The sequence below is a fragment of the Penicillium pulvis genome (genome assembly GCF_028828015.1).
Source record: "Penicillium pulvis strain IBT 33274 chromosome Unknown scaffold_8_segment0_segment0, whole genome shotgun sequence".
In the NCBI taxonomy this organism is placed as follows: Eukaryota; Fungi; Ascomycota; class Eurotiomycetes; order Eurotiales; family Aspergillaceae; genus Penicillium; species Penicillium pulvis.
This window is the reverse complement of record NW_026643080.1, coordinates 2223771-2249792: the sequence shown is the minus strand read 5'-3', so window position 1 is coordinate 2249792 and position 26022 is coordinate 2223771. Positions and strand designations below refer to the sequence as shown.

General features: G+C 50.3%; 10 protein-coding genes across 10 annotated transcripts; 5 read left to right on the top strand and 5 right to left on the bottom strand.

The window, feature by feature from the left end:
• Positions 1-215: 215 nt before the first annotated feature.
• On the bottom strand, positions 216-2623 carry vps27 (ESCRT-0 subunit protein VPS27; the record flags this gene model as incomplete). The annotated part of the gene is made up of 5 exons (XM_057069809.1): positions 2503-2623; positions 2269-2401; positions 1929-2210; positions 1099-1870; positions 216-1045 (listed from the first exon to the last, which is right to left on the bottom strand). Exons 1-5 carry the CDS (start codon positions 2568-2570, stop codon positions 216-218), a joined length of 2085 nt encoding a protein of 694 aa, XP_056916420.1. The 5' UTR covers positions 2571-2623.
• Positions 2624-2899: 276 nt separating this feature from the next.
• On the top strand, positions 2900-6292 carry N7503_010262 (putative ubiquitin C-terminal hydrolase; the record flags this gene model as incomplete). The annotated part of the gene is made up of 3 exons (XM_057069808.1): positions 2900-3115; positions 3179-3379; positions 3473-6292. The coding sequence occupies 3 exons, from the start codon at positions 2900-2902 to the stop codon at positions 6290-6292; spliced, it is 3237 nt and encodes a 1078-aa protein (XP_056916419.1).
• A 985-nt stretch (positions 6293-7277) lies between these two features.
• N7503_010261 (cytochrome b5-like heme/steroid binding domain-containing protein) lies at positions 7278-7978 on the top strand (the record flags this gene model as incomplete). Its single annotated transcript, XM_057069807.1, has 3 exons — positions 7278-7396; positions 7586-7712; positions 7811-7978. The coding sequence occupies 3 exons, from the start codon at positions 7278-7280 to the stop codon at positions 7976-7978; spliced, it is 414 nt and encodes a 137-aa protein (XP_056916418.1).
• A 707-nt stretch (positions 7979-8685) lies between these two features.
• On the bottom strand, positions 8686-10032 carry N7503_010260 (NAD(P)/FAD-dependent oxidoreductase; the record flags this gene model as incomplete). The annotated part of the gene is made up of 1 exon (XM_057069806.1): positions 8686-10032. One exon carries the CDS (start codon positions 10030-10032, stop codon positions 8686-8688), a length of 1347 nt encoding a protein of 448 aa, XP_056916417.1.
• An 813-nt stretch (positions 10033-10845) lies between these two features.
• On the top strand, positions 10846-12043 carry N7503_010259 (MBL fold metallo-hydrolase; the record flags this gene model as incomplete). Its single annotated transcript, XM_057069805.1, has 2 exons — positions 10846-11578; positions 11634-12043. 2 exons carry the CDS (start codon positions 10846-10848, stop codon positions 12041-12043), a joined length of 1143 nt encoding a protein of 380 aa, XP_056916416.1.
• An 823-nt stretch (positions 12044-12866) lies between these two features.
• Positions 12867-13448, top strand: N7503_010258 (uncharacterized protein; the record flags this gene model as incomplete). Its single annotated transcript, XM_057069804.1, has 1 exon — positions 12867-13448. One exon carries the CDS (start codon positions 12867-12869, stop codon positions 13446-13448), a length of 582 nt encoding a protein of 193 aa, XP_056916415.1.
• A 179-nt stretch (positions 13449-13627) lies between these two features.
• Positions 13628-13894, bottom strand: N7503_010257 (uncharacterized protein; the record flags this gene model as incomplete). Its single annotated transcript, XM_057069803.1, has 1 exon — positions 13628-13894. One exon carries the CDS (start codon positions 13892-13894, stop codon positions 13628-13630), a length of 267 nt encoding a protein of 88 aa, XP_056916414.1.
• A 612-nt stretch (positions 13895-14506) lies between these two features.
• N7503_010256 (putative RNA binding effector protein Scp160) lies at positions 14507-18587 on the bottom strand (the record flags this gene model as incomplete). Its single annotated transcript, XM_057069802.1, is given in 5 exon segments — positions 14507-15483; positions 15545-16649; positions 16662-17822; positions 17878-18125; positions 18185-18587. The coding sequence occupies 5 exon segments, from the start codon at positions 18585-18587 to the stop codon at positions 14507-14509; spliced, it is 3894 nt and encodes a 1297-aa protein (XP_056916413.1).
• Positions 18588-18934: 347 nt separating this feature from the next.
• Positions 18935-19213, top strand: N7503_010255 (uncharacterized protein; the record flags this gene model as incomplete). The annotated part of the gene is made up of 1 exon (XM_057069801.1): positions 18935-19213. One exon carries the CDS (start codon positions 18935-18937, stop codon positions 19211-19213), a length of 279 nt encoding a protein of 92 aa, XP_056916412.1.
• Positions 19214-22274: 3061 nt separating this feature from the next.
• Positions 22275-23458, bottom strand: N7503_010254 (CAZyme family GH43; the record flags this gene model as incomplete). Its single annotated transcript, XM_057069800.1, has 4 exons — positions 22275-22431; positions 22494-22579; positions 22671-23141; positions 23201-23458. 4 exons carry the CDS (start codon positions 23456-23458, stop codon positions 22275-22277), a joined length of 972 nt encoding a protein of 323 aa, XP_056916411.1.
• Between the last annotated feature and the right edge of the window lie 2564 nt (positions 23459-26022).

Genomic DNA, 26022 nt, shown 5'->3' with positions numbered 1-26022 from the left:
GAAAGGAAGTGAAGTCGTTGGCTGTCTCCGGCGATTTGGGGGAAATCGGGTAATATTACCGTATTGAAGATCAGTGTGGAGTTCACGGAGCAACTCTGGAAGCTACCATTTAACTTTACTACAATTTGCTCAAAAGACAATAAAAAACGAGTCTTTAGGTATCATCTGGTACACAGGAAATGAACGCCATGAAAGGAAGAATGTTAAAAAGTACGCTACAGCTCAATCAAGCTCTCTTCCACTGCGGGCTGGTGGGATGCGGGGAGTTGTTGTCCGGCGTCCGGGTATTGTCCCGGTTGGCCCGTCGTCATCGGTGGGTATCCAGGAGGGACTGTACCAGGCTGCTGCGGCTGATAATAGTATGATTGAGGTGGAGGACCTGTATGCTGCTGGTGCAATGGAGGCGCCGCGGTAGAATATAGAGGTGTATGCGCATGCTCGGGTGACTGCGGCTCTGGCGCACTAGGTGTCGGAGCCCCAGGCGCACTGGGCTGGTATTGCGAGTCTCGCCGCATGATGGGAGATGGCTGGTATGTAGCATCCGAGAACTGGGCTGTGTGTGGATCTTGCTCAGGTGCTGCTGCATAATATTGTTGCGGCCCAGTGGCAGGAGTAACTTGATTGCTAGGCATAATGCCACTGGGAGGTGGGGGCGACCCTAAAGAGGGATATGCATTAAGACTCCAGGCAGCGGTATGTGACTCATTCACAGCAGGTCCACGTTGACCCTGTGTTGGGTACACGGGGCTTGTAACACCACTCGGAGGTGCGTCATACGCGCCGCTATTCATCTGTGGGTGCGAATAACCAGCGGTTGAGGCGTGAGTCGGTTCAGTAGTATTTCCATAGTAAAAGTTTTCAGCCCCTGACTTTGCATCGGCTGCATAGGTTGGTAACCCAGGCATATTTGGGTACTGGGGCATGCCAGGGGGTGCACCATACCCATAGTTTGGTTGAGAATAGGTACTAGTCAGTCTCTCTTCCAGCATTCGATCGTAATATCGAACAACGGTCGATAGCTTCGCGTGGAGGTCAAGAAGTGTGTCTAGAACAATTAGTCTAAATACTGGAATGAAGTAATTTTAAATTTTGGCTTACCGTGCTTGCTCATAGTCTCGCCATAGCTCCGAGCTAATTTAGGTCGAAGTGCACCTATGCTTTCATAAAGCTCCTGAATCTGAGGCTCGCGGAGAATCGTACCCGGCGGTTGATGTTGCAACCGATCAACCAAAGTAGAAAAGAGGTGGATATTCTCTGCCTCGACCGGGGTGAGCTCGTACGGGTTCTTGGGAAATGGAGTTGGTGTGCTTGATGAATCGCGGAATGATTCATTAGGCGGCACATTGTTCTTCAATGCGGCCGCATGGTTCTGTTTATGCTGCTCCATGTCGCGCATTGATGCTTCAATAGCCGCCTTCAGATCGGCATCTTCCTCCTCGATATTGGTAGGCCCGGGTGTAGTCTTTGCTGGTTCAGGGGCATTGCCTGTCTGAGGCACGAATCCCGACGGACCTCGCCCTTCCGCTTCCTCGAGGCTCATTTCCAGCGCGCGACGAAGATCATCATCAAAGCTCGTATCCGCTTTGGCACCGCGAGGTTCCATGGAGCTAGACTTGGTTATAGAGTGGTTCTTAAATGCAGATCGATCTGAAAGTCCAGATGGGGGGAATGGCTTCGAAGTCAATTTAGCGTAGCAGCCGTCGTCAACGCGAACCGGCTGCAAAATCCCGAGATGCGGTAATGGGAGAGTCTTGCTGGAGCATTGTGCATCGAAAACATTTCCGCAGTTCCGACAATGGTGTTTGCGGTTCATAAAGCTAAAGGCGGTCCGACACCGCATACAGACATCCGAGTCTATCCACTCCGGTGGCTGATCGAAGATATTAGCGTCTTGCTGAATCATAAGAAATTACGAGATTGAGCCTTACAGCATTGCTTTCCAACATGCTACCACTCATTTCCGTCTTTGGCGGGAACTGGAATCCCTCGTTTTGTAGTTTGCGATATGTCTCCCCCAAGTACATCAAATCCATGCGGCCCTGGGCTGCCATGGCCCAGTTTTGGATCAGCTCCAGAACTTTGCGCTGAACATCGGGGTTCAAAGGCGCCCCCTCAGCCTTCAGCAGTGACACCAGGTTGTCCATGAATTCACGAGAGGCGATCTCGGCCAGGAAATGGGTGCCTCCATTTTTGACGCACGTATCGGTCAACTAATGATAAAAACTTGTTAATATATTCTGTACATGGGGTGCCGAACTTTCAACCGACCTTCAATGTTGCTAACTGGATGTTCGGGTTTCGGTTCTCCAGTCGACGCTTCAAGGACCGCATAGCATCTTTGGGCTGGACACTTTTTGACCGGACCATATCGGTAATTTCCAGGTTGAGAGCAATATCCTCACTATGGCGTTGATCAGTCAATGGATCATCAAAACCATAAGTGCATTCGAAGTAGGCGATCGGCGCCTATTTAGGCAGAAGGTGATGATAGGGAACACGTACAGTGAGGAAGCGGTTGCCCGCTCGATCTGCTCATCGAGCGGGGATGAAGAAGAGAACCAGCCTGCCATAGTTGAAGGCTCAGCCGATACACAGCAAGTGCGCACAGTCTATTAAATCAACAAGATTGTGTCAGTTGGAGGTGTTGGGTAATCTAGGATGAGATGAAGCTCCTAGGCTGCCCGCCGTTGACTAAGCTCCTCCTGGCGTCATAGGCGGCGAGGGCGGTGAATGGTATTGTCACCCCAGACCCGCTTTTGTTCCTGGAATCGGCTTGAACATCTACCTATTACCCGGCCACTCTTTGTTTCTTTTTGCCTCTCGCTGCGATTTCTGCTGCCTTGAACATAATCTTGCCTCAAATCATGCGCTGAACCCCGCACCTTTCGCTGCCTCGACCATGCCCCCCGATGCAGCGGCGTTACCATCTCTACCAAACATACCACCGTGGAAGGACAGGCGTCCTTACTCGGTGGGGGGCAACATGCATTCCACCGACCCGGTCACCAGACATGGCTCTTTTCAGAGTGGCTCCCCAGCAATACGACCCCGATATCCGAACATTAAGGACCTGCAGGATCAGGCTGCTTCATTGAATGTAAACGAGAATACCTCGGTCAGTCTACAACCCCCACCCCCTAAGGTCGCCACGGGACCAAATACTCATTTACAGACACAGCTCGACACTCTCCTAAGTACAGCGTCCGAGGCAATCGGGCAAGCCAGGGATCTTGCAGACGACGACAAGTCGGACAAGGCATATGTGCAGTACCTCCGCGCTTCGGAGATCACCATCAACGTCATCCCCCACCATCCGAACTACAAGACAGCGATCACTCAGCACCCCGGATGGTACAAGGAGTTTGCGGGATTGATGATGGTATGCTTCAACATATCTGTTCCAATACGCATGGTCATGTGCGCTTCATCACAAACAAAGGGCAAAACTGACGCAACATTCGGGATACTATAGGCGGTGCGAACCAAGCAAGGAACGATGGATGCGATCAAGCAGGAAATTATTGAAGACAACTTGAAAAGCAACATACAACCCATGGGACTATATGCATCCGCATCCTCTGGAAACGAGCAAAGCTCTATGACTCCCCGGGGCCGTGAGAATCGCGAGGCGGCAGGCCAAGCCATGAGAATGCCGAGCCCAACACAGTTTCAGCGAATACCTGATCCCCAGGCCATTCCGAAAAGACTCTCAGCTCCTGCTGATGATATACTTGCACAACGCTTTGCAAGGCTCAAGCCTTTCCAAACCCGTGAAAACGAGCCTGGCGCAAACATGCACTCTCCATCAGGACCTGCAGGTCAGGTTTCCACCTATACCTCCAACACTCCGCCAAGCAATCATGCGTCCGCCTATGGATCACCGCCCAGACGACCTTTGGGGCCTCGCAGTATGGGGTCATCCTCCGCGGTTCCAAGTCTTCCTCCGAAACTCCCTCTGGCGACATCTCTTCCACGTGCCCCCGATCCTGCCTATAGTCCGATTTACACTGTGCCCACGCAGCCTCCGTCGAACCCGCCAAGGACCTCCACCGAAAGTGTGCGACCAATAACCCAAAGATACTCCCAGTTCTCTGATTCCCCGCGGGGTAGCCCAAGCCGAGGTCCTCCTGATAACCCTTATCGGTCAATGACCCCCAATGGTGTCAACTCTGTGCGAGAAACACGGAGCAATTCCCCCGAACTGCCCTCGAATTCGGCAATCTCAGCCCAGGATCTTCTTGAATATTTGAGGAAATTCAACGTACTTGTGGTCGATGTTCGTCCCCGGGACCAGTTTGACAATGGGCATATTTATGCCAAGTCCATCATCTGTGTTGAACCGGTGGCTTTGAAGGAAAACGTGTCTGCAGAAGAGCTTGAGGAGCGCCTTGTTGTGTCCCCGGAGCATGAGCAAGCATTATTCGAGCGACGAAACGAATTCGACCTTGTTGTTTATCACGACCAAAGTGCATCGTCGGTCAGCTATCTTGCAGGTTCGCCCGTCGGAACGTCTGCTCCTCACTTGAGAGCTCTACATGACACTCTTTATGAATTCAATGCATACAAACCCCTGAAGGGCGGCCGCCCTCCTGCGCTTCTGCTTGGTGGTTTGGACGCGTGGATTGATTTACTTGGACAACAATCTCTCGCGACATCTTCCACTGCTGCTATAATGGGGTCACTCCAGACCAAGAAGCCTGTCCCGAGGCCGGGTCGCCCATTGGGTCGAGTGCCGACCATGGCCAGTGCTAACTCAAGCTTGGAAGTTCGCAAGAGGAGACTTCGAGAATTTACACCCCTCAACTCGGAGGAGTTGACGGCGTGGTTGGAAAGATCGAAGAAAGAAGAGATCGACACGAGCACATACCTCGAGGATGAGCCGTTCACTGAGGAGCCCCAGGAAGAGATGGAACAGCCTTCGGTCCCATTTGTCCACAATTATGAGGATTTCTTGCGCCGCTTTCCCGAACCACATGCTCAACAGTCTATGGTGCACGCGGCTTCCCGGCCAGCTGTCATGCCTGTTCCTAACTATGCTGCTCCGGCTCCCGTTCCCGTAGCTCCATCGCGCCCCGCTCCTGCAGTTCCTCGGCCTAGCTACAGCGGCGTTGCCGATGGACGACTTGCTCAACCTCATATGGAACGGCAGAACTCGGCCAATCGTACGGCACTGTACACACCTACCTCCATCCGGAGTCGCAAGCTTCCTCGAACTGGCCTTCACAATTTCGGAGTCACCTGCTACATGAACTCGACGATTCAGTGTCTCAGTGCGACGGTGATGATGAGCAAGTTTTTCATCGACGATCGGTTCCGGTATTATGTGCAGAAGAACTGGAAAGGATCGCAGGGTGTGATGCCTGGGCTTTATGCCAACCTCATCCGATCCTTATGGAAGGATGATGTGGAAGTGATCATGCCGACTTCCTTCCGCAACTTCTGCGGTCGATTGAACCGGGAATGGGTCATTGATCGGCAGCAAGATGCCAAGGAGTTCTTCGATTTCTTGGTGGACTGTCTTCACGAAGACCTGAATATCAATTGGCAACGGAATCAGCTACGACCCCTGACCCCCTCGGAGGAGATGCAGCGCGAACGGATGCCGGTCCCTAAAGTCTCCCAGATTGAGTGGGTCCGGTATTGCCATCGGGAGGAGTCGTTCATCTCATCACTGTTTGCGGGACAACATGCTAGTCGACTTCGTTGCACAACCTGTCACCAGACATCTACCACTTACGAGGCTTTCTACAGCATCAGCGTGGAGATTCCCGAAACTGGCACGGGCGATATCTACCAATGTCTGCGTAGTTACTGCAAAGAGGAAATGCTCAGTGGGGATGAGGTGTGGAAGTGCCCGCACTGCAAATGCAAGCGTAGGGCCACCAAGCAGATCATCATCACGCGCGCACCGCAGATCTTAGTGGTCCATTTCAAGCGTTTCTCCGCATCCAAAACGCAGAGCGCACGGAAGATCCACACGCCGATTGAGTTCCCTCTGCACGGGCTACGAATGGACGACTTTGTGGTTCCGGGCCCCGACTCTTCGGCACCAATGCTGGACGCCACGGCCCCGCCCTTTAACTACGACGCCTTTGGCGTGCTACGTCATATCGGATCCTCTATGGGCAGTGGTCACTACATCTCGCTTGTCCGGGATGCTGAGCGTCAGTCCTGGCGGCGGTTTGATGATGATCGAGCGGGTGACTTTAACCCACGCGACCTGCGGCCTCGTGATCGATTGCAGAATGAGCAAGCATACATAGTGTTTTATGAGCGAGTTCCAGCGAAATGAGCGGATTTGTTTTGAGCTTCATTGTTTTTTTACCCCCTGCATGTTACGATAAGCCATGATATAGAGGCGCTTGTGAGTTTAGGGTTGGGTATATATAGGGCGCGCGATGTATACCCCAATTAAAGATTTTCGTTCGTCAATACAGTATCAGTAATCAGATGGAAATAAAGATAAAGATGATCGGCGGGACTTGTTCCGCCAGCGGATAGCGGAAGCCGTGGGCCATACCCGTGGCCCTACAACCGAGGGTACGGTTATGCAGGCAGTTGGGTTCGGACTTTTCAACTCAAAATACTATGCTGATCGAAAGGGAATAACCGGGAATGACATAAGTCGTATGATTTTGCGCAAATATGTGCCGCATAAATCATTGTTGTGTATCTGGCCACATCATCACGATTCCTTCATATACACCGAGGCTATAATAAGCAGCCGCTGATTCGCCCACCCTTGTCCGCGCTGGATCATAACGATGTCTCGTTTTTCGTGCCCTACAGATGCAACAATGTAGAAACTCTTTGGCCAAGTTGAATGCAAGGTCCCTAGATCACCCGTAAGCCACCTCCAACCCTGGAATACCCCAGAGAAAGGCAGTGGCCAAAGTCGGGAGTTAGCTGCGGCATGGTAATCATCCAACCAGGGCCCACACCGCGGAGAGACCGCCTAAGCGCACGTCCCAGGTACATGCCAATCTAACTTCTTCTCCTCTTTCTTGTGAATCCGCGGCTTTCTTTGAGTTTCTCGCTTTTCGTTGCACATATCTCTTTTCCAGCGCTCTCTTTCTCTCTACTCAACCCGTTTTTCTATGTGAGTACTTCTTGTCGGATTCATTCTCTCTATCGCTTTCCTCTTTCGTTCTCCGAAACGAAAAAAAAAAACAATCTCCTGTCGATTCTACTCTATCCGCTTCAACCTCGGGTTCGCCTATACCAAGAAGAAACTAACCTCGTGCGATCGCATTATTCTAGACTCTTCACCAGCCATCATGTCTGAGACTAAGGAATTCACCCTCAAGGAGGTTGAGGCCCACAACACCAAGAAGGACCTCTACATGGTCATTCACGACAAGGTCTACGACTGCTCTAGCTTCGTCGACGAGCACCCGTACGTTTTCGCCCTATGAAACTTCCCTCTTGCCCTCCCTGCTTTCTGCGGTCTCGGTGGCTGTTGGCGGTTCCGTGATCGCGGGAATTCATACCCCTATCGCAAACCCTTCGGCCCACCCGCACCCCTCCACCGCCAGGACTCCACACCATTATGTGCAACATAGAACTGACTAACAGTATTCGATAGTGGTGGTGAGGAAGTTCTTCTTGATGTCGGTGGCCAGGACGGCACTGAGGCCTTCGAGGATGTTGGCCACTCCGATGAGGCTCGCGAGATCCTCGACGGTCTGCTTGTCGGCAACGTGAAGCGCATGGTACGTTTAAATATCTCCTCCCTTCGTACCCTGTCTACCGAACCCCCTATTTCAACTTTCGCGCAATCAATCTGGCAACAATGGCTAACGGATCCCAGCCCGGTGACCCCGAGCCCAAGGCCAACCCCTCCGCCTCCTCCGCCTCTTCTTCTTCCTCTTCTTCTTCCGGTGGCTTCGGCGTCGGCCTCTACGGTATCATCCTCGTTGGTGGTGCTATTGCCTACGGTGTCTACAACTACCTTGAGGCCCAGAAGCAGCAGCAGTAAGCGGAGTACGAGGAGTGTACTGTCATGTCCCACTCTGTGGATACTCCGAGTGGTACAGAGAACTTTGAGTGCCCTTTGATTACATATAATCGGGGATCGGAGATCTCGGGAGTTAGATTAAAAGAGAATATTTTGGCTGCAGCTGCGACTGCGCTACGGGGTGTGATATCATTTGCAATGTTTCGGGTCTGAGGGTTTTATCATTATTATTACTTATTATTAGAACGCTTTCTAATTCTTGCTATTCCTCGGATCGACTGCTAAATTGCTGCCTCCAAATTATGATATGGCCCCGTTGTGGATCCTTGTATACGGAACTTCGTACTTCGGAATCTTGCTTTCCGAGTCTGTGGGGTTTCCGTCCGCCAGGTCCGTATGGTGAAGGATTGAAGGAGCGCCGAAAGGTACCGGTTTAGGTGACCCCCGCTTGCCATTCGGGGATTTTTTGCTCTTTTGGGCGTTCATTCCCTATCGTGGGGGGTAATATTCACCGTTGAGTGGATCCGGTGCGGAGAGTCTTGTTCTTTGGGGTTCGATACACTAATAGACCAACTGACATTGGCTTCCGTCTTTGCCCCGCGTCCCGTATCACTTCTGAAAGGAAACTGAATGTTCAATTGATCTATAATTTGATTGATCGCAATTTTAAAGGTCTATTATCCCAGCTATTTTATAGTACATTATCACAACATCTACCAATAGATGATCTAGTTAATCCATCCCTTAGGACCGGCCCAGTTACCCTTCACCATGTGTGTGTAGTACACCCACGGGAAGAAGTCCTTCTTCAAGTAGTAGAACGAGCGGCGCGGCTCAGCCTGGTCAATACCGAACCAGTTACCAAAGGTCTCCTTGGGCTCGGGACCATACTTGAACTCGGCCAGGAGCACCTTTCCGTACTCAGTCAGCAGCGGGCAAGATGTGTATCCGTCGTAAGCGGCATCGGGCTGCTTGCCCTCCATGGCATTAAGCAGGTTCCGCACAACAATGGGAGACTGCGCGATCACAGCGGCGGCAGTCTTGGAGGTGGGACAGCTAGACGCATCACCAGCGGACCAGATGTTCGCGAACTTCTTGTGGCGGAGGGTGGCATCGTCGACCTCAACGAATCCAGCCTCGTTCGCGATAGGGGAGTTCTTAATGAAAGCGGGGGATCCCATCTTTGGCGCAACGTGCAGGAAATCGAAATGCTTGGTCACGGTCTCTGCGCCATCGGGACGAGCGAAGATAGCGTTGTTGCCGTTGATCTCGACCAGGTCGTGCTGGAAGAGCGGGTTGACGCCGCGCTCCTGCTGCATCTTTGTCAGGGCGGCGTTGTACTTGGGCACACCGAACATGACCGGGAGACCGGTAGCGAAACTGATGTTGATAGCCGAGCCGGAGGGGTTGCTGGGGTTGTAAAGACCGGCGCGCTTCCAGTAGTCCAGGGCGAGCCACATAATCTTCTGCGGGGCACCGGCGCACTTGATCACGCCGGCGGGCTGGGTGAAGATGGCGTGACCCTTGTCCATCTTCTGAATGGAGGGGAAGACCTCCTGGACGGAGTCATAGGTGTAGATAGAGGAGACGGGGGCATCGCGGTTGGCGAGGGCTTCGGGGAGACCCTTGATGTTGGCGGGGGAGACAGTGAGACCGGGAGCGACGATCAATTGGTCGTAACCGATCTTGTCACCATTGGAGAGGGTAACGAAGTTGTTTTCCGGGGCGAAGGTCGCGACGCTATCATTATAGAACTTGAGCTTAGGGTCGAAGAGGCTCTTCATCGGACGGCGAAGCTCTTCCTTAGTCTTGAGGCCACCGCCGACGAGGGTCCAACCAGGTTGATAGTGGTGCCATTCGGCAGGGTCGATGACGGCGATGTCCTCAGCCGCGAACTTGCCGGATTGCAGGAGCTGGTGACTGATATTCACACCTCCGGAACCACCTCCGACCACCACGACCTTGTGGTTGCGGGTGCCCGAAACCGGGGCGGCAGTTGCGAAATTTCGGAGGCTTGGCACGGCCTGCGTGCGGGAGGCCGAGCGAGCGGCGGTTGTTAAGTGACGGTAAAGCATTTTTGTAGAATTATAATGAAGGAAATGGAGAATTGAAGATAGGGACCGCTTCCACTTAAGTAAAAAGGAAGAAGAAAAGGGAGATGGCGTGAGGAATGGAGGAAGCTGATCTCGGGCGATGAGGTGATCGCCGGTAACTTTACTGTCTGATACACCCCGGTTTTTATACTTCGACAATCCACAGTCCAACCCGCAGTATACTATACTCCAGGTACCTACTGGAATTAGTCCCCAGAACTCATAGATTTGGGGAATATATGTCAATCGGCGTTTAGTGATAGACAAAGAGCTCAGTGGTTCAGGAAGCTCAAACATCCTGCAGGAAAAGCGACTACATATTGAGTTTGTAAAGACAGCGTGTGTCCAATCCAGGAGTTTTCATTCGATTTCATTGATTATACTATTAGCATAAAAACAGCAAAGGTCAATTTATAGAAGGTTATAGCATTAGTTACGTCCTCAAAAATATATTTTGAAACCCTTTTAATCTTGATACCAAGAATTAGGTACCCAGAGACTTCTAGTCGCGCCATACTACTACATTTCAATTGTTCTGTATGCCCACAATCATATGATTTATTTGTTTGAGAACCCGATTAATACTGCCGACTTCCGAAGATATCTTATTTCAAAATATTCGCTGCAAAAAATCTAACGGGGCTGTTCACCGAAGTAATATCAATCGGCGACCGAGTGGCGATCGGCGACCACATAAGTTCGGCATCCAACATCAAACTTGAGTACTTCAGACTTTCTCACCCCCGTCCCAAATTTGCTTTATCAAAATTTCTTGCGCTTAATATGAGTCACATTATGAAGTCACTTCGACTTAAACCCACCTGCGACAGCCTATCGGCAGGGGCTCGACCTTGGATGTCAGCCATCCCTTTCTTACCTCACCATCGGACTCAGAGCATCAATGCTCTGAAGTCAAACAAGTCATATTCCACCAGGTCGAAGACAGGCATCAGGCGCACACAAAATCCATTATACAACTCAGTATATCAACCTACGCCTGCCCCTCTGGCCGTACCAAATGGCCAAACAAGTTATAGCACCGCTGCTATCAAGGAGCCTACAATTCACCCCGTATTTGAAGATGTTACAGGAACATGGCAATACATAGTCTCAGACCCATCAACGCAGTCTGCAGCCATTATCGACCCAGTTTTGGATTATAACCCTGTCACCCAGGCCATCACCACAGACTCAGCCAATGCCTTACTCGCTTTAGTCAAAGAAAAGGGCTACAAAATTGAAAGAATCTTGGAGACGCATGCTCATGCAGACCACTTGACTGCAGCATCATATCTCCAAAAACAGCTCTTTCAGATACAAGGGTACAAGCCGCCCATCGGTATCGGCAAGCGCATTGAGCAAGTTCAAACGCTATTCGGTCAACGCTACGGAATCCAGAGTGAAGAGTACGATACCGTCTTTGACAAGCTATTCGAAGATGACGAATCTTTCCAAATCGGTGGTTTAACAGCCAAAGCCATTCATCTTCCTGGACATACACCAGATCATCTAGGATACCAAATCGGAGGTAAGACAACCTATTCTCACTGGCCTAAACGCTGTCGCTAACATTCATCCCATAGATAATGTATTCTGTGGCGATTCTCTATTCCACGCGGACATCGGAACAGCACGTTGCGACTTCCCAGGTGGAGACGCAAAAGATCTTTTTCAATCAAGTCGTAAGTTGTTAGCTCTAGACGACCATGTCAAGATCTGGCCAGGCCATGATTACCCGCCAGAGGGACGAGATTCTCCTGTTCCGTGGATGAGTGTTGCCGATCACAGGAAACAGAACAAGCATGTTGGAGATGTCGTTTCTGAGAAGGAGTTTGTGTCGTTACGGACAGAACGTGATGCTACGTTGAATGCGCCGAGGCTTCTTCATCAGTCTTTGCAGGTGAATATTCGAGCGGGCCAGCTTCCGAGGCCTATGAGTTCGGGATATAGGATGCTTCATTTGCCATTGAAATTGAATGGATTGGAATGGTAAAGCTACTTGTGATCAACTATGTACTTTTCCAAGGTTAGAAATAGAAACCACTTTTTAATTCTCAATCCTCTACCGATCATACGTAGTATTGCATTCTTCACCTTTGTATATTACAAAACCACTCAAGTGAAGATCTCTACGTATTCAAGTAGATACTACTTTGTTTCTATTGTCAATTCACGCGTCAGGATCTAGTGGTGGTAATACGCATACAACTCAGATGATGCCATCCTCTCTCGCCCGAGTAAGCCCTTTCTCGCCCGAGCGCTGTTCTCTCGTCCGAATGCATGCTCTACGTCCGAAGCAATCGGCGACAGGACTGCTTTTTGTCCAATAATCATATGTAGGGAGAGACCGATAGATAGGAAGTAGCAGATTCTCATAGATCTGTAATTTTTAGACCGAAAGAGTCCAGGTCATGTCCGGGGATAGTGCAGGGCTGTGGGTCTAGATTGACCAATAGGGGAAGATGTAAGTCAACATCTAAACACCGCAGCGTTGCAGCCTCGGCTGCTGATCGCTTAGTCTACCATAGTTCGCAGGGAATATTAATAAGACAATAGAAAGCAAATGACATAGTCCTACTACAGTAACTGTTCAAGAACGTCAATGATAATGTATAGTCAAAACAATGGAAATCAACATCATCAGGTACGGGCATCAATAAATCCAAAAATGCAATTTTCTCCACGTGAACGATCCCCGAAATGCCCCGATAAGCCCTTCATCATCTACCAAAAATCCACATCCAAGACATCATCCATAAAAGCCATTCGTTTCCAGGCCCGAAACACCTGATTTCGGATTATTTAATTAAACGGCGATGGTCGCCTCCGTTCTCCGCCGTCTCATTCCCGCGCGAGTCGCAAACACAGGCTCCCAGCAGCGCGACCACCATGCCAATGAGCGCACCTTCCTCTCATGGACGCGCGCCGGCCTCGGCTTTGCAGCTATGGCACTAGCTTTAGACCGGTTAGAGGCTATTGACCGGGTTCTCTGCTCTAAATTTGGCCTGGGGCCTCTTGCTCCATCTATCCCGGCGCAACTGGAAGAAATGGCTGCAAATCAGAAGAAGCTGGGCCAGGGCCAGGGCCAGGCTCAAAATCAAAATCAAAATCAAAATCAACATCAAAGTCCAGATGCTCACTCTTCGACTACTACCCAAGGGCAGCATATGTCCAGCCAGCTTCTGGGTGCCGTTTCGCCGGCGAGACTATGCCAGGTACTGGGAGTGTGGTCTTTGGGTTATGGATTCTTTCGTTACTGGTCTATGAGGCGGTACCTTCTGGTGGGAAAGTTTGTTCCTGCATTTTGGGGACCGGTGTTTATGACTTGTGGAAGTTTTGGCGCGTTCATGGCTTTGGGATTGCAGGTTGATCGGAGGGCGTTCCTTGTGAATATTTGATTTGGATTCCTGTTTCGGTTCTGTATAGATTGTAAGATTTGACTGGAGGAATAGATATATGGTATAGATTCAATAGATTGATAGAATAGATATGGCATAATTGATACATAGGATCATAGTTCATTAAAGTACATGCGAGATCAAGCAATCCTGGTATACAGCTCAGACACCATCATCGATTATTTCCATTGCCCAGCATCCTCGACTCCCCTTGCAACTCTCTTCGCTCCATCTTCCACGCCTGTTCCTGCACTACCCAGTGCATCGCCAACGGGCTTGCCTGCACTTCCTGTAGCACTGGTGATGGTATCGCCCACCCCACGCGTCGCAGCGCCAGTAACGCCACCCACTGTGCGACCTACTCCACCGACTAGGTTTCCAACAGTTGAGGTAGTGAATTTGGCAGCGCCTGTTACGCCGCTATCTTGGGAGTTGCCGATGGGCATTTTGGTTCGGTCGTGTTGTATGGTTATATAAAGTAGGTATCTTTGCCCAGGGGGTTGGACTTGTTTCAAGTGAGGTTGTTTGAATGGTGCTTTGATGGGAAATAGAGTATGTATGAGAGAAAAAGAGAGAGAGATTGTCAATATTCAACTCATGAAGATATTCTTATACTAGAGATCTGTAGTCCATACTATGATGTCATTGTTTACGTGTATGATGATGGCGGTGGCTGTTCGAGGAAAGGATTATCACAGGTCACCGTGGCCAGATAAGCCACATGGTGCATTTGGAGTAAATGTGGCGTTATCATTTAATTTGAGTTTAATTAAATTTGTTTGAATCAATGCGTTTCATTTCTGTTGTGGCTGATCGAGTTTTAGACAACGCTTTCCTCCAGAGCTACCTCGAACATGAGCGGAGAAGAGAATCATTCTTTTGAAATAAAGGGAAATACAAGAAAATACCATGGTAAGTAAGAAAAAAAATTAAACCAGGAATAAACACAAGAATGCCCTGCTCCAACGCTGGAGAATGGTTTATATGCTCGAGTTCAATATGTTCTGCCGTGCACGCCTTGAACAAAGAATCTCCAAGAATTCAGACCAAGAAAGCTCTCAACGAGCAGAGCCGTTCAGGCCATTCTGCACGGCCTCCAAAATCATGTCCTTGGCTTCTTCCAGACCAGCCGAGCTGCCGCGGATCTCAATGGCCTCGCCACGTGCCTGGTCCTTGGGCACGTTGATACGGCAGCCGGTCTTCTTCCGGATCGCGTTGATCTGGCTACCGCCCTGACCAACAACGAAACGGTAGGTCTTAGGATCCGGCAGGATCAGGTAACCAGTAGCGGACTGTTGGCTAGCAGAGGCAACAGCCTTCTCAATCGCGGCACGGGCCTTGGCGACATTTTCCGGAGAGCCACTAAGGACCCACGGGAAGGGGGTGGTGTCAGCATCGGCAGAGAGGCTGTTGTCAATCACCTTCCAGGAGTGGGCATCTGTGGCCTCAGTGGGGTCATCGGTGATAAGGGGAAGAGAAGTGCCATTGGCAGAGCTGCGAGTCTCCTCAGAAGCCGGATTGGCGGGTACAGACTTGCCGGCATGATCAACAGTGACCTGGTGGTCACTGCGCAGACGGCGGAAGAAAGCACCGTTGTCAGCGACAGCGTGGTGCAAGTGAGTTGGAACGAAAGCTGTCTCAGCGTGCTGGTCCTTCATCATGCCCTGGATGTGCTCCTTTGCCTCGGCAACAGCACCGCTAGCACCCTTCAGCTTGACGTCGGTGCGACCAGAGCCTTGCTTGGGAATGTCCAGAGTGACGTTGAACTTCGACTCGATGCCGCGGCGGGTATCACCTCCACGACCAATAAGGAGGCGGTGCTGAGCAGTGGGGACATCAACAGTCTCAGAGACCTGATCGGCACGCTCCTTGACGAACTCCTCAATGGCAGCGATGATACTGTCGACAATCTTTCCATTACCCTCGAGACGGATGGTAGACTCGGTGCTATCAGGCTTGGGGAATCGGACCATACGAGCAGCGCTGCCATCACTGGGACCACCAGCATCAACGACAATCTTACGGATATTGGCACCTAGTAGTCATTAGTAAAACGAGGCCCAAACAAAATCTGTTGACTAAAAGGGGAAACATACCACCACCCCCAATAAGGGCCTTATGATACTTCTTCTCAACCTCGATAGACTTGGTGACAGTAGCATCAAAGTCGGTGGCCCGCTGCTGCAAGATCTTCTTAGCCTCGGCCACCTGCTGCTTGGTACCCTTGACACGAATCTGGACACGGCCCGATGCATCCGGTGCATCATTCGCGGCAGGAACATCAATCTGAGCACCAGTGTCCGCCCGAAGCTTGTCCATCTCACGGCCACGTTGACCAATGAGCGAAGCAACCTGGCTCTGGGCGACTGAGATAGTGGCACTGTTCGAGTGATCAATAACCCACTGCAACAAACCGAGAATCTCATCACGAGCAGCGTCAGCGCCCTTGCTAGGACCCTTGATAATGACCTCATCAGACGCCTGCTGAGGGCGGTTGCGGGCAACACCAGCATCGCTGGCAGTCTCGGCAACGGACTGGTCGTCAGTAGAGGCGGCTGCCCGAGGGAACTGGACGCGGACTGAGTAGCGGTCCTGGAGACGGTTCACAAGGGTACCCCGCTGTCCGATAAGCTCGCGGTGGTACTGGGCAGGAACCTTCAGGACGTGGGTGGTTTCATCTTCCCACTTCTTGCCCATGTTCATGATACGCATGCGGGTAGCATCCGCCTTGGCCTTGGGGCCCTTGACCTCAACTTTGCCGTTCTCAACCTTAATGTCGACATCAAATTCCTCGCGCAATTTGTTGATGTTCTCGCCACGCTTTCCGATCAGGAAGTTGGCGAACTTCTGAGGGAAATCGAAGGTGTTTGTGTAGCCACGCTCCAGATCATCCTGCTCCTGCTCCACAACAAACGCCTCCAGCTTAGCAGCGAGCTCCGAGACGGATTCGGAGGGTCCGCGCAGCGAAATCTCACACTTAGAGGCCTTGGGCTCACCAACAATAGCACGCACAGGAATGCTGTCTTCACCCTTAGCATCCTGCTCACGGATGATGAACTTGCGGGCCTTCTCCTGGTATTTGGCAGGAACAGAAACCGATGCGCCAACGATATCATTCTGGTTACCAAGTGTGCTCAACAAGAAAGCCTGAGCCTCCAGCAAGGACTTCTCAAACTCGGCAACCTCCGCCGGGGAGGGACGCTATCTCGGGACCTCAAAGTTGGAGGCAGTGGAAGTGGGACCCTCGTAAACAAGGACAACTTCGGGACTGTCAATATCCTCGGGCACGAGGAGATGAACACCGTAGTCACCCTGGAGCTTGCTCGCACCACGAGAGCGCAGGTAAGGGTGGAAGTAGGGGTCAACTGGGACATGACGGAGACGAGACGGGGGGTGGGCTTGAACAAGGTTCATGATATCTGAACGAGCGCGGATGGTGTTCTTGCCATCACGAGAGTAGACCTCCCAGGCGACAGGGCCCTCGACACTTGGGGAGAGAGCGATGTGCGCATCATAAGCCGACTCGAGTTGCTTGATGATCTGACGACGCTTCAGGTACTGAGTCAGAGCACGAGCGTGAGCGTGGGGACCAGCAGGGGCGTTGGGGTGTTGGCGGGACAGGTCAATGCTGGCCATTTGCATGCTAGTCGCAAGATCCATCGCGTGGTTAACACCAGCCTCAATTTGGTCAACGGGACCGGTGATTGTGAGGAATTCGCTGTCGTCCGACGCAGGAGGTAAAATAATCGCACAGCCAGTCTGCGCAACGAACTGGTGCAAAGCGTCGGCCTCGTTTCCAAGAATAAACTGGTGCTGGCCGCGGTTGATAGCCAATTGGCGGAGGGTCAATTTACGCTGCAAGTCGGCGGCCAAACGCTCAATCTCTGCACGAGCTTCCTGGGCCGCGGCACGCTCTCCAGAAATGAGAATGTGCTTGTCGGCAACAGGCACGAACTGCACCTGGCCGGGGTGTGCCTCCTGGGGAGGGGGCTGCGAAGTCCAGGTGTCGTACCGGGGTACGTTGATCTGTGCCTTTGTTCGCTCCTCAATCTCGCGCAAAGCTGCGTCGTGAGCACCAGCAATGAACGGGAAGAACTCTGGCGGGACGGTCTTCAAGCGCAAGCTCATGCTCGAGCCCCGCTCTTTAACAATCGCCTCGATCTCCCGGCGAGCCATCTCAGCAGCAACTGCATCACCCTCAATCAGAACGTCAATGGTATCATCGTCATCATCTTCAGCGGCAGCGGCATTGCTATCGGCGCGGGGAACTTGAACACGAGCACCGGTACGGGTCTGAATGTCCTGAACCACCGCACCCTGGCGGCCAATGATGTGAGCTCGGGCAGAGGTAGGAATAGGGACACGGACGGATTGCTATGAAAACAGAAAGTTAGACCAGTGATTCGATTGAGAGGGCACGTATGCATACCTTAGATCCAACCTGCTGTGCAACCTCCTTCAGTGCCTGGCGGACTGATTCGACGGATCCCTTGCCTTCAAAGATAACGGAGCCACCGGGGCCACCACGAATATTCACAGTAGCCTTGGATCTCCGAGAAATGTCACGGAGGATATCTTGCAGGGGTTTCTTCATCTGACCGCGGGGAAGCATCTGAGATGGGGCAAGGCGAAGCTGCTCCATGTGCTTTCCGGGAAGAGACATTACTCGGGGGATATCTGCTAATCGTTAGATAACCGGAGATATGCAGTGCTCTGTATTTAGAATATCTGCTTACCCATTGGCTTGGCGGGCTGGCCATGGGCCACAGCGGCTGCTGCAGATGGCTTCTTCGCACCCCAGGTAGCAGCCGCGGGGGCAGAGGGCTTAGGGCCACTGCCCAGTGCTGGGAACAGCTCCTCCGACTGTACATCAAATGCCGGTGTCTTCTTAACGGCAGGCTTCGAGATTGGGGAGGGGGTGGCGGTCTCAGCCGGTGTGGTGGATTCCAAGACAGGGGCAACAGGGGCCGATGAGTTGTTATTCACCAGGGATGATGGCGGCGGGTGCTTGAGATCCTCCTCATCGATGACGTCCTCAACGGTGACATGATGGTCTTCACGGGTGTGTTGCTCCTCCAGCATGGCGGCAAGAGACTTGGAGGCAGCACCATTGGTGGCGTTCGATGCTTCAGCGGACATGATGAACCGGCGCAATTGGAAGCGATATCAAGGACCAGGGGGTAACGGAGGCGATAGAGCCGTGCAAACGTAGCCTGCAATCAAGACTAGACCGAATCAGTATTGCGACGGAGGCAGATCGCAACAGCCTCGGGCCCTCAGAATCGTAGGTAGGCTGGCGAGGGAGATGGTTTTGGAAGAGGGCAGATGGAGAGCAAGACTTACAAGCTCAGTGCTACACTTTCGAATTGAGGCTCGGAAATGATTGCGATGCCCTATGACTTGACTGGCAATTCCCCGGAGAATGGGGTGGAGTGGGATAGGAATGGGAATTTGGACCAAGCACCCAAAGAAAACCAATATACAAAATGCCCGAGGGCAGGGTCCCCAATAAAAAAACGGAGAGTTGGGAGGAGGGAGAGAGTGGAGGAGTGGGTGGAAAGAGAGAGAAAGGTGAAGGTCGAGAACCCCAGAAGTACACAAAGTGTCAGAAAAGGCCAGCTCGAGGCTCCGGGGAAGTTTTCTCCGAGTCCGAGTCGACCACTGTTATCAGTTTAATGTTGCACGCAACCCAGAAAGCAACAATTGAGATGGAAATGGCAGAGAGATATCTAGAATCTAATGATTATATTAGTGTACGGGAATAATTGCTGTATTGTAATCTTTCAATGTTGTTGGTGTGGCTAAACCTCAGGAGACCCTTTGCCACCTGTTCCCGGGGCTCCAATCCAATCAATGTAAAAATGACAATTCTTGGCAAAGATGAGCCAGAGGTATATAGGTGTCAAGATTAAGCATATGGGGATTCTAGAAGTGCACGAGTCAACCTTCCAAGCTCGTGGTCGATCACGCTTTGGCATTTATCAAAGCCAAAACAAAGCAAACACTAGCACAGAAATCACGAGTCAACATGTATATCAAAGATTCCGGGGGCTTAATTCATTTCTATTTGAATTGTTTACGTTAGCAACGATAGTGCTCTCAGATATAACAACTCCTGGAGTTCTCGTAAAAGGCATTCCCAGTACTAGACGATCTGCTCCAAAAGGGGCAAAGATTCGGACACAGCCGACCCCACATGATAAGGAGATTCCTCATCGGAATAGAAAAGCTTAACCCATACCATTAGAAGGAGAATGTACATTTGCTATGTGTCTAAAATCACTGTCGTCAAACAATTTTTAATTGACATCGACCTCTGGCAGGTCAATATCAACGTTGCATACAAGTTGCGAAGCCCTGATAAGAGGCCACGCAGAGAAAAGGCAACTCAATTCTCCGACGATAAAGCCCACTTCAACCCTTGAACCCTAGTTCAGATCATTGATGTAGATGTGACTCGAGGGAAGTGGGGACAGGCTCTTTGTACTATCTTTCTGTTTCTCTCTCTATTTCTTTACCTGTCTAAGCTCTTCGCTTGCTGACCAATTGGCTATCGCGATAATCTCGTTACATCCTAAACTCTACAACAGGGCCCGAAGAAGCTCTGATAGTCCTCAAAAGTGGCACATTTGAATTCAATACAGCATACAGTGAGGCCTAATGGCTTTTTTCGAGCTCACTGCTCTCAGAAATGGCTACATCCCAAATTTGGCATGAGGCCTACACTACATTCTTGATCGCGTGCGCCGGCAACTCTTCTAGTCTATTGGCCATGCGCTTTATACGAGCATCTATCACAATGAGTACAAGTGGCTCAATATTTTCGAATCTTGTTTCGACTCTTTGGAAGACGAGCACTGGTTTTGGAAACGGATAGGGTACATGCGCAAGAATGAATCTTGTGGCTATACTAGAGCAGGTGAGGTCAAACATGAGAGTGCAGCGTTTCAAGAAGGTGTGGGGACTCCAGAATAAAGGGGGGCAAGGGGAAGGGAAAAGGTCAGCTTGCGTTCTCTGATTACCCCCAAGTAGAGGAAAATATTTGTAAATTGTCGTCCAGTTGTTCTAGTGCTTTGTCCCTCAGTGGCTCAAGATCTAGGGACGCTTGGTACTTGAGCGGTGTCTAGTGGCGGTTCTGGCCCTCGACATCGGCGTTCGGTTAACAACGGAGTGGCCTATCCGGCGTAAGGCCCTAGTGACACAGAAGCTTTTTGAAATTCGACCATTCGGTTATGGCGGTGTGAAGTGCTTAGATGTATAGAGAATCGGAGATGTGGCAGTATTTTGAAGCCATTCAGAGATATTTCCAAATTTTTCCCACTTTCTCTATCAGCTCAAGGCTACAAATTTAAACTCTGGTGACCTTGCTTATTTTGGGAGCTACATTATTTGATGCCCCTTGTAACTTCATTTTCTACGCTTACCATTCGATCGATTTGAATCTTCATAAGATTCACTCAGGAATACTCGATATCCATCGCATCTTTCTACCCGACATGTAATTGGTTTGGCGCCTATGAGAACAATGGGTACCGCAAATGCCTCGAGTAAGCAAATCTAGAGCCGTAATCCCCCTTTACTCCTCAACCTTTGCCCGTTCTCTGTTATCGGCGCCCGGCCATGATTGAACCCAAATCACAGGCGAAGTAACTCTGAGGGTTTTCTCGATTGCTGGCGAGTGGCAATTCTCGTGAGCGGGTCTGCTCTTCCCATTTAGCCTTGTTGTAATATAGAAATGCGGTGCATGTTGTTCCATGTTAATGTACGGAAAAGGCTTCCCACCACGCTAATTTGGCGACTTTACATGTCTCTAGCTTGGTTACCTTGGCCTATCAATTTTTGATTCTCGTGAAAGTTGAAGTTTTTGGACTTTAGTAACTACACAACGGAGAACAACCCAGATCAAATATTTTATATATACGATATTTGGTACCACTGTCCTGATAATTTTACATTGGTCAGGTGTTCAATATGATCAGCACCGAATCTCTAGACAACGAAGTAAAAGAACTTGTCCAAGCTTGCAAGTATCTCAGGATAGTTTCAGGGGATGATTTCGTTGAATGAACTCAGGCCAAGTTCAAGAATGCCCAGAATACCTCGCAAGGAATATGAGCAAATGGGCAGACAACTTCTGCGGGAATAAACTTAGAAGTTTCATATTGATGATCATTTAAAGCGATGTTGTTGATCTCCGACACGGTGGAGACATATCTGCGTACTCCCTACGTTGGCGTAATTGGAAAGATCATCGTCTCGGACGTAAGACTCTTTTTGAAAGAGTGTGCCTGCTATGTACGTCAGTTTATGGCGATGTCCAACGAATGTGCCTTTGTGGATTACGAAAGGCGTGAATGGGGCGTTCCCACTCTTCAATCAAGATTAATACTCTGTAGAAGATCTTCGCAGGTATAGCGATCTACACGTGATACATAGTAGCAGCAATTAAAAGGATGCGTAATCATGGCGATCAAACGAGCGGTATATTTGCTGGGTCCTCTAAGTAACATGGAGATTGATCAAATGTGCATTCCCTGGAATGAGCCTCCAGGGACGGATTAGAAATTAGTAGTAATCTGTGACACTAATGCATGATCGTGCCAAAAGGCCGCACATGGGTATCGAGAAAGACGAGCGTATAACTCAAAAAGGCATGGGAACCCAACCATCAACAGAAAGAAAAGCAAGTAAGCAGCCGAGCTCTCAGCCGAGAGCCGAGCCATGCAGACAATATATAAGGATTATACGATGTGGTCCTACCAACTCCACCATATACCCAAAGTGGAGAGGTCAAACGATCACCTAGATGTAGGCAATATGGTGTGCTTAAGCAGCCTTGACGACAGGCCACCCATCGGTAAAGCCGAGCTCGTTCCACCCATAGCGGTATCCTGCAGTACCATCGCCACCAGCCTCCTTCTCAGCGAGGGGATAGTAGTGGTAGTAGAGAATAGGTCCGAGATCACTGTCTGTGAGAACACCCCTAGAAGTTGATTGGTCAGAAATTACGCCTTGTGGAGTGCAGATTTGCATCGCATCACTTACTCTCCACCGGGTCCATAGACCTGGTTGTGGCTGGCCAATAGCATTGTTCCGCCGGAGTTTGTACAGGCGGTGCCGTCCTTATCCACCTGCAGATCATCAATCCCGTTAGTTATGACGCGTATTTCCAAGGCACAGGGGCTACCTTATTTTTGTCTGAACAGGGAATTCAAAACTTACAAATCCACCAAGTCCGGTAGTGGAGCGACACACACGAATACTGTACTCAGCGCCCGCAGCGGGGGTAGTCGCGGTGTACGATCCGGCAATACCAGCGCTGAAGAAGAGGTAGTAGTAGTCACCGTGCTGGTACAGGAAAGATCCCTCCTCGCGGTGGTTGAGAGAAGCGTTGTATGCTATCTGGTAAGGAGTGTTGGAGCCGACTTTCAGTGCGCTCGTAAGCTCGACTTGGTGAATATCTTGCCAGAAAGAACCGAATTGAAGGTATTGTTTGCCATCGATCTCAATCCAGTTGGGGTCGATGCGGTTGTAATCAGAGTTTGCGGGGATACCAACAATGCCGTGGTCAGTCCACGAACCGGGCTCCATAGTGGTGGAAGTAGCAACGCCGATCTCGGATGTCTGTGTACCAAGGGCGGAAATTGCGTAGTACATGTAGTAAGTGCTGTCGGCGTAATGAACATCGGGAGCCTACACCCAAAAAGGTTAGATATCAATAGATACGTTTTTAGATTTCTTTGTTTACATACCCAGATATTGGTCGTGTTTGCACCACTGAGGTCGATCTTGGAGCCATCAGGCAAGGCAGCACCCAAGTCTGTCCAAGGTCCCTTCAGGGCCGGAGAGGACATGATGTTCACACCTGTGCCCGTGGAGAAGCGGAAGTACTTGCCATCTGACTGACGCTGGATCATGGAAGGATCATGAGCCCAGCAGTCACCAGTGCATGGCCCCCGAGCAGGGTAAGCCGCAACTAATGAGATGAAAAGGGAAAGGAGCCCGAACATGGTGAGGGGAATGGGAGGAGATTGTCGAGGAGGTCGGAATACCGTGGCTATGTTTCTAGAAAAGAAAAAGACAAACAATGGCGGAAGTGGCTCAATTTATGTTGATTTACTCCGTCCTTTGTGGCCCGCGATGGAGGGTCATGCAGATGTCGTCTTTCAAGGTGGGTTTTTCGCCTTGATTAAAGGTCTTGGGACCAGGGGAGGCCAATCACGTCTTTCTTTAAGCTGCATATTGGTCCTATGAATGTAAGGCACATGTCAGTAGCAGTTGGGGTCCGACGTGGCTCAACTCCAAAAGAGGGATAGCAATCAAAGAATCACCAATAGAGTGGATCATAAACAGACTGGGTAATTTGCAAACAGGGGCCCACTTCGAGAGATCAGAAATGTAGTTTGCTTAGCTACATCCCTTATGTGATGTCTCGCATCTCGTAATGCCTGGACTCGTACCTCACAGGGGAGGCTCCACTTCTGTCCGACCTTGAGATTACCAGAATTTGTCTACTCCTATCTCCTTTCATCTCCACAGGGGTGCATGATTCGCAATCGGGAAGTGCGCAAGTGCATGGATCCACCCTTGCGGGAATCGGGGCCGTGGGCAGGACGTAAGGGATCATCACTTCGTCTTGCACTATTGAATTTGATTTTTACACCTGCTTCTTGCATTGATATTACATGTACCTCAGTCGTTGGAGGCGTTGCTATGCCAATCAAAATTCGACGCGGTCACGCCAACTGTCCGCGAGATCGACTCTCGGACTATTATTCAAGATGTTATGATGATGGCGCTGGCTTAAGTCCGGGGGTAAATGATCGACATGCCGTGTGGACCCTCGGCTCCGCCCTATCGCCAATAAGCTTCATTTAAGAGGCTCACCAGATTCCCCAGCTGAGTGCCTCGACCTTTTTTGCCAAGGAGCTTGAGTTTCTCCCCGGATTTGTCCCGTATGTTTATCGTTCCTGGAAGATTCGGTGTGACTCCAAGTGTGATTTTGACTTGGATCTACATGTTCTTTGTTTTGATTTTTCCCGTTTCCTTGAATGATTTGGAAGCAAGAAAAACAAATAAAAAGGCCGCGACAACGTCCGTTCGCACAAGAAAAGGGCGCATTTGGGGGTTCAGCAGGGGAGTGGAACCCCCAATTTTTACTTCAGAATGAGGAAGCGAAAGCCGAGACCCGACAAGGGAGATCGGGAGATTGGGTCAACCACTCGTTTCTTTCTCCCAAGATATCCAGCTGAGATCAGCAGTAGTGTCAGATCCTACACCGACTCCCGGTATCCTATTTAGAGAAGAAAATAGCCGTCGGTAGTCAACAGCCCCGCCATCTTGGCTCTCGTCATCAAGCGTCCGCTCCAATTTTCTCGATCGCGATGAGCCCCTCAACCCCCCTCATGACAAAAAAAAACCCCTCAAGTCACGCGAGGAGGCTGCTTCCAAAGTTGTATTAGCATCTTGTGTATCAGAGGGCAGTGACGAAATAGAGAAGAACACATGGCACACCTCGCATAAAACATGGTAAATGGAATGATGCACCACCCCCTCAGCCATAATGCGGCCCCTTCCACAACTTAGAATATACTTTACTCCAGGGCTGATGCTCCTGCACCCTCGGCACTCCTCTTGCAGATGACCCTGGATGATGACACGAAGACTTGATATGATGGCACCACTAAATTGTCCGACCGGTTATAAATAATTCCAGTTGACACGTACTGAGTAAGCTGGTGCCCGATCTGGATCTTTACATATGTATACTCGTCCACTCATATTCTTTGACAATATCTGGGCTCTGCGTTTTATGAGACATAAACAGGGTAAGCCGCTTGGCTTCATTCCACGAATCACTGGTGATGTTGGAACCAGGGTCTATGCTAAGCACTTGGCCCCCGGGCCCCTGGGATTCGCGCTCATAATCAAAGCTACCTAGCCAATGAACCTACTAAATATATCCACGGGGAGGGATCAATGATTATATATAGACATTTATGGATGGTCCTCATTCGTTAAAGTATTGTCTCAATTCCCAATCTAGTCTCAGGATCCTAAACAAGTCCGAGGTCTATGCGTGAAATATATTGCGAGCCTTGGACGTTTATTTTTGTCACACCGCAACAGCTTTGGGTCTCAAATTCTATAGTTCTTGATGTTGTCACCGAATTCAGGGCAAGGTTACACACCGCCAAACAAACCTAAATCTCCAAGTAAAGCTCATGAATCAATGCGCCAGATAGACATAAAAAGCGAGGCTAAGTTAGTTCGGGAGTCTCAGGAAGACCCATGCACCGAGCGTAGCCCAGGATCCATGGATATTTCTTGACGGAACTTGACGACGGTGACCTCGGGGACCCTCATCATTCAGTCAGTGAAATCCTTTGGATTCATTATGGATACACAGTGGTATACCTATCCACAACTAGGAGCTTGATCATTCGAGGATTGCCGCTGTGTAATTTTCACTCCGATACATTCCGATACATAATATACACCCACTTGATAACGTAGATGGGCAGATTATTTAGATACTTACGAGCCGTTACATCGATATACGTCCGGCATCTGC